Source organism: Macrotis lagotis, chromosome 3 (genome assembly GCF_037893015.1).
Source record: "Macrotis lagotis isolate mMagLag1 chromosome 3, bilby.v1.9.chrom.fasta, whole genome shotgun sequence".
NCBI lineage: Eukaryota > Metazoa > Chordata > Mammalia > Peramelemorphia > Peramelidae > Macrotis > Macrotis lagotis.
This window is the reverse complement of record NC_133660.1, coordinates 257,041,537-257,053,677: the sequence shown is the minus strand read 5'-3', so window position 1 is coordinate 257,053,677 and position 12,141 is coordinate 257,041,537. Positions and strand designations below refer to the sequence as shown.

The window sequence follows — 12,141 nt, the reverse complement described above, 5'->3', positions numbered from 1 at the left end:
CAATAAATGAAGTATTGTGTTTAAGGGGAAATGAATTTCACAAGTGAAAGATGGGAGAGGTATGATTATCTGGTCATTAGTGTGAAAAAAAATTTTGAGGTTTTGGAAAAGTTTGATATAAATGAACATTTTGATATAGTGTCTCGAAAAGCTAATACAATTTTAGGCTTTATTATGAGAGGCTTCATAGCCAGCAGTAAGAAAGGGATAGTCTTGCTATACTTTAACCTGTTCATGCCACATTTGGAGGGTTGTGTTCAATTCCATTCTGTTCAATATGGTTTAGGTTGAAGAACGTCCAGGGGAGGGCATCTAAGATTTTGAGAACATGACATAGGAGGAAGTTGCAAGAGATAAATTTAGGTTTAATGGGAGGAAAAACTTTATAAGTAGTGTGATTTAAAGTAGAAAGGGTATTCTCCCCTCCCAGCCCCAACTGTAGTTATTTAAAGTGAAGTTCTAAACTTCATGTGGCATTTTCCCAACAATATTAATAATATTTTGTATTATAGCTACCTGTATTAACATGTATTTTATCTGCCTACTGGATACTAAGTGGATGCTAACTGAGGGCTAATTGCTGCCCAACAGCTTTCTTTCACATGCTCTTCTTGTGGAGAGTTCAACTATAGTACAATCAAATGAATTTAAACTTTGTTAAGTGACCAGACTGAAAGAGAAGTATTTTTTTTTTTAGGTTATTGCAAGGCAAATGGAGTTAAATGACTTGCACAAGGCCACACAGCTAGGTAATTATTAAGTGTCTGAGACCGGATTTGAACTCAGGTACTCTTGACTCCAGGGCCAGTGCTTTATCCACTACACCACCTAGCCGCCTGAAGGAGAAATATTTAATAGTTCATTGTCAAGTTAAAGATTTGAGGCTGGATTTGAACTCAGATCCTCCTGAATCCAGGGCCGGTGCTCTCTCCACTGTGCTACCTAGCCACCCCTACAATTCTGATTCTAAAAAAAAATGTTTTGACTTGATAAATGCTGTCTTCCAGCAAAGTGTCTTTATGTATGTGCTAAAATGATGTAAGATTCACTAATTTTTATATGTCTCTTTGAAGGCAGTGGCCTTGTTTAGCTAAATTTTGTATTTCCCCAAATGTTCTATATACAATAAGTGCTTTGAGAAATGTTTATTGAATTGTGTAGTATTAGATGTGTTAGATTACATATTACATTGGTAAAGAAAAGGATCATTAAAAGTAAAAAAAATTAATCTATTTTTATTTCATTAACTTTTTCCAATTATATATAAAAAATTTTAACATTCCTTTTAAAAAGTTGTGCGTTCCAAATTCTCTGCCTCTTTTTGAGAAGGTAAGCAATTTAATATTGGTTATACATGTGAAGTCATGAAAACATATTTCCAAAATAGCTATATTGTGAAAGAAACTGAAAAAAATATCCACGAAAAAGAAAGTGTGCTTCAATTTGCATTCAGAGTTCTTCAACAGGTGTGAAGTGATATCTCTGAACTGTTTTAATGTGGATTTCTCTAATCAGTAATTTAGAGCATTTTTTTCTTGTGACTATTGATAGTTTTGATTTCTTTTTTCTGAAAACTGCCTCTTCATATCCTTTGACTATTTAACAACTGGGGAATGGGTCTTATTTTTATAAATTTGGTTCAATCAAAAAAAAAACTTGCTGAAATTCCTTCCCTCTACCAGTTTCCTGTTTTTCTTCTAATTTTGACAGCATTTGTTTTGTTTGTGTAAAAGCCTTTTAATTTCACATAGTCAAAATTATCTTTCTGTGATCCTCTCTATATTTTGTTTGATCATAAACTTTTCCCTTATTGATAGATCTGATGGGTATTTTTCCATGCCCCCCCAATTTGCTTATGATATCAACCTTTATGTCTAAATCATGTATTCATTTTGATTTTCTCTTGATATATGGTGTGAGATGTTGAATGCCTAGTTTTTGCCAAACTGCTAGAATATATTTTAAGGAAACTAGAAATATTGTAATGAAAATAAATGTTGATAACATAATTATGCTGTTTATATTTTATAATGTTCACAATATATATACTTTTTATTTAAAAGGGCATCATCAAATCTTTTGAACACATTCAACAATTACTTCAACGACAGACTCAAAATAACATCAGATTGGAGGCAGAGTTAAAAGCACTGAAAGACAATAATCAGGTTAGATTTTTATTTATTATGCTTCTTTGTTAATGAATCCTATCCTGTTTATACAGCAACACACCATACAAGTTTAGAGGTCGTTTAGAATTTTCACATGGGTTGTTAAACATACTTTTAGTAACTCAAGAGCAGACTATTTCATCATCTAGGTCATTGATCCACATTCTAAAAGACAGGAAGCAGCATGATGTAGTGGAGAGAGCTCTGCATTTGGGGCTGGAAGATGCTGGGTTGACTGTTTTGCCCTTATGACCATAAGGAACTTCACCACTCTGGGCCTGTCCTCATCCACAAAAGGAAGATGCTGATCTAGATGACTGCTAAGATCCTTTCCTGCTCTCAATCTCTGGTTTTGAGCCTAAGTATTTTTTGATTCTTGTAGATGTTCAGTTGAAAACTCTTGGACCAATAACTCTTTTTTAGGAATATTTTCCTATTCATTGTATCTCTTCACAACCACAGTATGTTCTAGATAGTTTCCCTACTTTATGATTATAATGGCTACTTCAGTAGGACAGACCCAAAGGCCATGAATAGATTTTTCTGTTTCTGTTTCAGAAAGAGCTTGAATTTTGAAAAGGATACTTTGTGAACACTTAGGGAAAAAAAAGGATCACTAAAATTCAGGATGTGTTTATGAAGAACAAATTGTTCTCAATGCCTATTCATTCACAACAGGATTACTACTAATCATCTATTAGAGGAATTCTGTGAAAGTAGCATATCTTAATTTCAGCAAGCCCTGTCACTTAATAAGTTTCTCATGTTATGCTTCTATTGGCCAACTAAAGTGACCTAGATTGGATCATAGTAGAATTCATAGTAGAGTTCTTTTGTGATGAATCAAATCCAAAGTGTTTTGATTAATGCATCAATTTCAACTTGGAGGGGAATCAACCGTAATATGCTTTAAAATTATAGAAGGATTCAAATTGTTTATCAGTGACTTGAATGAAAGTACAGATAGTATTACTTTCCAAGTTGGCAGGTGGTCTGAGGCAGTGAAGGATCCCTAAAATACTTGACTATAGAATCAGGAGCCACAAAATTCTCCCTAGGTCAGAATTGTGAACTGTAGCTAATAAAGTGAAATCTAATAAGAATAAATTTAAATCCTATGCTTGGGTTCAAAAAGTCACTTGAGAGTGTATAGAAAGGACAATACTGGGTTAGCCATAACTTGATATAAAATAGTCTAAAAGTGTTATTCAAGTTAAATCTTGATAGAGTTGTATATGTAATGTCAGGCTAAAAGATCCTAGGTTGCAGTAATAGATATATTCTCTCAAGTAAACAATGTAGTAGGCAGATCATACCTGAATTATTTTGTCACTAGGATTAAAGTATGGAAGTTATAGGGGGCAGATTCAGTTCAACATAATTAAAAACCTTACTAATAGAACTATCCTAACATCTTTATTAATCTCTAATCTCTCAAACTGGATGCCCAGTAAACATCTTAAACTCGTTATCTTTCCCCCTAAATTCCTCAACCTTCCTATCTCCATTATTGCAGAGAGCAATAGCATCTTTTCAGTTCCTCAGGCTTACAAATTAGAAGTCATTCTTGATGCCTTCCTGTCTTTCACTCCCCAAATCCACTTTATTGCCAAGGCCAGTTATTTCACCTTTGCAACATCTCTTGACTATGCCCCCTTCTCTCCTCTGACCCTGGTGCAGGCCCTCATCACCTCACACTTCGACTATTGTAATGGCCTGCTGAAAGTCATCTCTTCTCACTCCAATCCATCTTCCATTTGGCCATCGAAATGATTTTCCTAAACCACAAGTCTGATTATATCATCTCACTACTCAAAACTCCAGTGTCTCCCTATCCTTTGGAATCAAATGTAAAATGCTCTCTCTGGCATTCATTACCCATTCATAATCCCTCTAGTTTTTTTTTTTTTATTTCATTCCCTATCATGTACTCTTTAATTCAATACCACAAAATACTCCATCTCAGTTCTGGACATTTTCTTTGACTGTCCCCCATGCCTAGAGCTCTCTTCCTCCTCAACTAGGCACTTAAATAATTATTTATTGATTGATTAATATGGAATGATATACCTCTGGTGTAGTAAGTTCCCCATAATTCTGTAATAGATGTTTAAATAGAATCTAGATGACTATTATAGGAAAGCTGTAGATGGGATACCTAATTTCAGTAGAAGCTTCCCTTGAGAACTCAAATCCAGAGTTTCTATGATTGATCTTGTTTGTTTTTCTAGCTAATGCAGTTGAGGCCCCAGAATGTACATTGACTTGTTCAGGTTCACATTGTAAGTTAGAGGCAGAGGCAGAATCACAGTGGAACTCTTCTGATGCTGGTGTTGATGTCTTTCCATTACATGATGCTGTGGAACTCTAGAGTCTCTTAGCCCGACCAGACTTGTCTATCTAGGAAAGCAATTTTCTTAGATCAGAGATGCTCCAGTGATCCCTCTTGAACTTCCTAAGTCTCTAAACTTTGTACTAGGAAATTTTTATAATGCTGTACTTTTAGACAGGAGTAATTGGCTCTTTTAGTTGATGGCAGTTGTGGCTTCAGAGTCATATAACTGTGAATATCCCTGTCTTATATAAACCAAATACATCTTTCTTGGTCCAGCACCCCTCCATAAGCCTTGATAGGCTTGTGTAGTATGGGGTATAATAATATATTAATATTGGAATGACACTGTGGATTGTGCTGTCATGTGTCTCAAGTGTTTTGCTCAAAGGGAACTCTAATTCCACCTGTACTAAAAGGGGTCATTACTCTTGATAATAGCCTACTGTTTCCTGGTGCTCTGTATTCATGCTGCCATCTATCTTGCTTTTTTAGCCATTCAATTTAGTAGTGCTGAGACATAAATCCCCATGATAGATAAAATTTTACTCAAAATTTTTTTTTAATTTTAAGTTTTTATATAACTTTATTTACTAAGAATCCTATAGAAATATCATGTATGCCATATATATGTAACTATATGCAACTAACTTTAATTACTGTAGTTGTTTTTTAAGTATAGTTTTCATTAAGATAATATACTTATAATATTCTTATAGTATATATAAGATAATGTACTTATAATATACTTAGAGTTTAGTGAAACTTGAAGTGGGTTATAGTTAGACCTTTACAATATGAAATATTAATGTTTTAGCTTTTATATTCAAATATATATAAGTAATCTTGAATAATTCACAAAGATATTTTAAATTCAAATATGACATAAAGCTAAACTCTCAAAAAAACAGGTAATAGTGACTTAATTACTTAATTAAAACATATCCTTCATCAACCTTTATTATTGAACTTCTTTATTATTATTATTATTCATTTTTTGTATGGTCAACAGTGATTGTGATCCATATATGGTGTGATCCATATATGGTGTGTATTTGTAGGCATATATTTAGATATTATTATATTTTGATACATAAACATATATGTGTATGTATTTAGATGAGATAGAAAAGATCAATCTGAGGTCAGTAATCATACTTATACAATGTACCTGGGAATTTTAGTCAAAAAATAGAGTTTGATTTATTTTTTTCCATCAGAACCAATTAGAATATTATAATACAAATAGATTAAGATAATTATATTCAAAATTTCAAATACATTCATATTAAGGATATCATTTGAGCTTTAAAATAATCCTATAAGGGAAAAAGAGCAGTTATTTCATATTGATTGGCTGTGATTATAGAACTATTAAGTTGCAGGGGTGGATATTAAACCTAGATCTGCTGAATAAAAGCTTAGTGAATCAGGAAATACTTTGTTTTGGACAAGATAACCATTTTAGTGATGCCCAATAGAATCTTCCTGTATTGCAATTACCTTTACTTTGCCATGCCCTTTTAACACTGGAGAAAAGGGACAGTATGTATAATTTCCTTCATTTGCAAGGAGAAATAAGAAAATACCTGTCATGGAAAATTACTAATGAAATAACATACAAAATTGTACTAGTTGGGGTTCTGTTTACTTTGAGATTTTTCTTAACAATTTTGGCTTTGAGCCTCTGTCTTCTTACTTCAATGAATTTAATACTGTTAATGAATCCCACAGAATGGATTTGGGCCCTCTATGGGCTAAGAAGCTGAACTCTGTTCTGTGGACAGACTGCTGCCAGCCACTTCTCAAATGCCATTTCTTACTAGGTAAAATACACAAGAAAATGGAGAGATCAATATAAATCTATCCCTATTAGGGAAGAAACAAAACAACAAAAACCAAGAACAGTTCAAAACACATAGTGAATCAACAAAAGCAACACAAAAGACAGAACCTTGACTGGATAATCTCTTATATGGTGGTCTGTTTATTTTTTAAAATGTTGGGAAATAGCCGTTTCGTCAGTCAAGGTTGTTCTGTTTTTGTTTTACAAAGTGTGTATTTCCTGATTGTTTCAAGTGTGATTGTTAGTTGCATTCTAACTGGTGGGTTGATGGCAGACTTTCCTTTTCCTGTCTCCCATCCACTTACCTAAGATTTCTATTCCCATGGTGACAAGTATTAACCAGGAGAATCATAGTAAGACTAGGAAACAGGCTAGGCCAGTAAAAAGAGGAAAGTGCCTTGGGGGTAAAAAGGAAGTTTTCCACTTATGCCTACCTTTTATGCTGGTTTATTTTTGAGTTGAAATTGACTCAAAATGACACAAAGCGTCATGTGGGTAACTATCCCAAACAAGGATCCTTTAGTTTCTCTTTTATCTGATTCTTTTCTTGAACCTTTCCCTGGGAGGCCAGTTAGTACTACCCGTGCCTTAACAGTTCCTTGGTTTGACTCCAGACTTAACTGAATTTCATTGTGGGCAAAATGATTGCTATGCCATTCGTAAGCACTTTTGGATGTTTTTGTTTGAAATCTTCTATGTGGTTGTTAGCTATTATTAAAACATCACACAGTCATGTACTATTACTTAATTAAATAGGAGCTATGGTATATTCTCCCACATGTCCCTCCTATTTTCATATGTATAATGATGTGCCCACTATCTTCAAAAGTGCAGTATATTGCCTTCATATTGTAAAGTAATTGTGAGGGTGTGATTATACACCTGTTAAAAATCATTGTTAAATAGATCAAGAATGTCCCCATTATTATTTATCTATAGAAATGAAGTCTAAAAGACATTGTTGAATAAAAATACATATCGGATATTCTTCTCAAAAGGGTGTAATGAAAAGAAATAAAAGTATTCAGATGTTCAAGTTGTTAACTATTAAGCATTCATGGAGTTGCCTAGAAGATAACATTGTACCTGATGGACCTGAAGATTTCTTGTCAGGTTTTTATAGTCACCATCCTTTTGTCTTTATTTGACAAAACGGCATCAGTTTCAGCATTCCAGACAGGAAAGGAATTCTTGCTACTAATTTATAGAAGCTAACTTTATCAATAGGACAGTAGGGCAGACATCAAAGAGTTAGTTCCTTACTGGTATTGGTAGCATAAAACCTTGGCTGCATATTTTATTTTTAAAGCTTTTTTTAAAAGATTTTCTTTCATAAATCAAAATAAGTTAAATAAACATTATAAAAATTTTAGACTCCTGTACAACAAACTGTAAAACTGTTTGAAATTAGGAAATTATTCCAAAGGGTATTTTATTTTTAGTAATTTGAATATCAGAAAATGTTATGGGATAGTTTGAAATTTTAATTTTAATACAGTTAGGTTAGATTATGCTACATTTCATATTTCCCATCTCTGTACTTTATAATACTTTTTCAGCACATTAAAACTTATGCAGTGAAACTGAATAATGGCAATGTTTTTATACCCTTTTATAGCCATTTCTTTTCCATAACCTCCCCCTGTTTCCTGTTAGCTAAACTATAAGCAGCTTTCTGTTAATTTATGAAAATGATTGTTGAGATGGCACATTATCACTGCTCTGGATGGCCCTTTCAGCATGTTAGAAGCAAAGGTCCAAGCAACATAAAACACATCAAAATTCATTAATGTGGTATTGATTATTTTTTGGATAATTAATTTTATTGCAGACCCTTGAAAGAGATAATGAGCTGCAAAGGGAGAAGGTAAAAGAAAATGAAGAAAAGTTCCTTAATCTTCAAAATAAGCATGAGAAAGCACAAGGATCTTGGGAAAAACATGTAGGTTTATTAAATTAAGTATTATAATGCTAAACAGATTTTAAAATAGTTATACACATTTGAAATAACTACTAACTACTTAAATGCAAAAATAATGCAAGAACAAAATCAGACATTCAGGTTGTTCTTGGACATATTTTGTTTTAGATATTTTGTTTCTTGATAAGCTAAATGACAGTGACATTCTAGCAAATGCTGCTGAGTTTAGAAAACTAAGAATTTAATGTCCATACATACACATAAATGTACATTTACAAAGTCTGTATGGCCTTCCACAATACAGGAGGCAGAAATCTCCTTCCTTTTCCATTAAACCATTGGCAAGTGGATACTGTAGTATATAGTTAGAATAGCTAGTAGATAGTCTTATTGGCAGCTAAGCTGTTCAGTTCTTCCTTAGCTATGATGTAATGTATGATGGATTGCCATGTTTAGAGTATGTGTTTGTGTTTGTGGTATCTGAATTTTGTATGTTTTACCATCTTATCATAAGGCTTTGCTGTTTTTCTAAACTGCATCTCAGAATTTTTTTTCTTTATTTTAATTTCAGTGAAGTACATAATAAAATAATGGTGTAAAGCCACGTAAATTAAAGTTGTAAAATATGAAGGTTCATTTTGAAGATCGGTAGACCCCAAAATTAGCTTTACTTTTTAAATATCTATTTAAATGGTTCTCTTTATTGAAGACTAATATAATAAAAGTCACGGCCTCTAAATATATGAAAAATATATTTTTGGAAAATAAACAGACTTTATTTCAAACTATTAGTGTTACAGACATGAGTATAGAATCCTTTTTCTTGTTATTGCTTTTTATGATATCTGCATGGCAGATATCACCTTGGCAATTCCTAGTTATTTTCCTGGTTATTTTTCTTTTTTGTATTTGGTCTACTTTAGGACAGGAAATCATGTCTTATTTACCTCTGCATCTCCATGCACATGTCCATTGCTCATAGTGGGAGACTTGGCAAATATTCTTAAAATTTGATATACCTAGTTTGGTTTTTTATTTTTTATCTTTTATCTTTTCAATCCTCTTAAGGCACTATTTGATCACCTTGATATACATATATATATATATATATATACACATATATATGTATATATATAAATAAAATATACATATAAAATGTGATTATGATTAATTTAAGGATATAATTTTCCATTTAACTATTACATTATAATAAATAGCAGATGGTTGGTTTATACCTTTTTGTAAGCTACAGTGTTAATGTTTCCTAAAAATATTTTTTTAAAAAGTAATATTACTTTACTCTCAATAAAGGGTTATTTTAAATGTCAAGCAGCATACATAATGATTTTCATTTCTGTTTATCTTATCTGTGATTCTCAGAGAAATAAACTGAAAATAATATTAATTAAGAGATCATGGAACAGAATAAGGGAAGCTATAATAAAGAGAATATAGTGTTAAACATTCCACCTGCACAAAAATGTCAACTGAATTTTTAAAAAATAAACATTCATATCTACTAGTGGTACCCCTCATAGATAAATTGTAAGAAATCAGTTTTATTCTATAGTTTCTAGCTTCTACAATGATTAACTCCACCCCAACAGCATTTCAGCACTAGATAGTAAGGCAAAACTTCCTCATGGTTATAGGCAAGTGTTTTGTAGAGAGAAAGTTTCTCTATTCTTTGTTTCTATTTTGATCCACATGTAGTTTCTCATTAACTCTTAAAAATCTAGGAATGCCTAAAAAATTGTGAAGGTATAACTTAAATCTTTTATAAATAGAGCAGCATAAAGTCATGCTATATGTCATTGATTCTTTATACTATCAATTCTATTTTTGTCACATAATTAATTGGCAAAAAACTTAAATCAAATTATAAAAAGACTGAATTATAGATTGTATGTTTTTGAACACTTGATAGAATTTTTCTATGCATACCAGTTTGTATTGTATTGTATTGTACTTATACCTGTAGCTAGGTATGTCATGGAAGCATAAAGCCAACAGTGGGAACAAAGTTCCCTTACATGTAGAATGAAGTCAACTATCCAATATTTAAGTCCTCCTAAGTCTATGACTCCTCAACTAAATTATGAAATGAGAGAGAGACAGAGACAGAGACATGAAGAGATTCAGAGAGAGCTAGAGCCAGAGAAGAGAGATAAGAGGAAGAAATAAAACATAAATTTAAACAACAGACATAAAGAGAACTGCCTTTCTATACTGTAAAGAAGTTTTAGGTTCATAGTCTCTTCCTTCTAGTTTGGGGGGGGGGGGATAAGATACATATGCAAATAACAAATATACATTACATGATGAGAGTTTGCCCAGCATGGCATGCCCTCATCAGTGATGGAACTGTGCTCTTTGAGAAGGGCAGAAGTGAAGCAGGTCAAAAGAAATGTGGCATATGTATGTTTAGAATACCCACTCCAGGTGTTCCCATGGTTTATTTGTGTCTGACCTGTGATAGAGCATTCTGAACTCATATTAGGCTGATCAGCCTTAGTTGGACACACTGTCATTTATCTCAAAGATGGTGATATCATTTTGGTCTTCTTTGATAATGAAGGACAAGAACCAACCAAAGGTTTTTATGTTTGATTATTTTCTAAAATGTTGTCATTAATATTTTTAAATGTAAACTCATGTGGAGTAGATATTCTTATTTCCAGATAAAACTCAAATTTTCTTGTTTATTTATTTGTTATGATTTTATTATAGGAGAAAAAATTCATTGAAGAAATAGAAAAGATTAAAAATGAGTTGATGATCGTTAAAGAAGCTCATCTTAAATTACAAGAAAGCTATAATGAATTATCTTCTCAGAAGAATGTATTTTTTGAGCGAGATAATAAGCTTCAGGTAAAACCATGGTGTTTTAATGGGTACAAATATCCAAAAAAATTAAATCCATTATTTCTCCTTTTCTTAGTTTTATTTTATATTTTGAATGATATGGAAACAGTGGGATGATGATGGGCAAAGGAAAGGATGTACCTTCCTCTCCTGCCACTGGACAAAAAAGTGTTGAGTAAAGCTGACCCTGCTGATAAAAGTGGCAGTCGAGGCTTTTAAAAGAGAACCACAACTGAAGCCAACCCAGTAGAGCCACACCACTCAGCAGAGGGGTGAACAGTAGTGGGGGGCAACCAAAGCACTGAGCGACATGTCCTAGGAAGCCTTGGGTTCCAGAAAATCATCAAGCTAAATAAGAATGGACAATATTTTAAGTTAAAGAAGTATACTAAAATTCTTTATTTTGATAATAAACATAATCAACAAGTATTTATTAAGAGCTCCCATGTGCCAGACTCTGGGGATTTTGAGACACAAATGAAATAATCCATGTTCATTAGGAATATGAGCATATATGTGTGTATATACAAAATATAAGAAAACAAATAGAAGTTCATTTTGGGAGAGGATCAGGACATATCTCATGATATAGAAAATGCTATTTGTGAGGAATTTGGAAGGGAACTAGAAATTCTAAGGGAGGCAGGGAAAGCTGAGGAGGGAAGGTATTGTAGGTTGATGGTGGATAGCCTGTGTATACTGGGTGGCATGTGATGGATCTTGCATGAAGAAGACTAGGGAGTAAGTTTGACTAGACAGTAGAGTAAGTGATGAAAACTAATGTAAATTGAAATTGGAAAGCTAGATTGGAAGCCAATTTGTGAGGTTGCTTCACACGCCTAACAGTAGAGTGTATATGTGGTCCTAAAGGTAAAGGGGGGGCCACTGGAATTTGTTGGCTAGGGAAAATGTCTTTGACAGTTCTGTGGAGAAGAAATGAGATGGGGTAGAGACTTGACAGAGAGACCAGTTAGAAGACAATATTGTAAGATCTAGGGGAGACACA

At 32.9% G+C, this 12,141-nt stretch overlaps 1 protein-coding gene across 1 annotated transcript in view; it reads left to right on the top strand.

The window, feature by feature from the left end:
• CCDC73 (coiled-coil domain containing 73) overlaps positions 1-12,141 on the top strand; it is a 160,954-nt gene that overhangs the window by 130,784 nt on the left and 18,029 nt on the right. Inside the window, exons 12-14 of the mRNA XM_074230433.1 lie at positions 2,064-2,168; positions 8,181-8,291; positions 11,001-11,141. Of these exons, the coding sequence (XP_074086534.1) occupies positions 2,064-2,168; positions 8,181-8,291; positions 11,001-11,141 (357 nt within the window). The remainder of the gene's footprint in view (positions 1-2,063; positions 2,169-8,180; positions 8,292-11,000; positions 11,142-12,141) is intronic.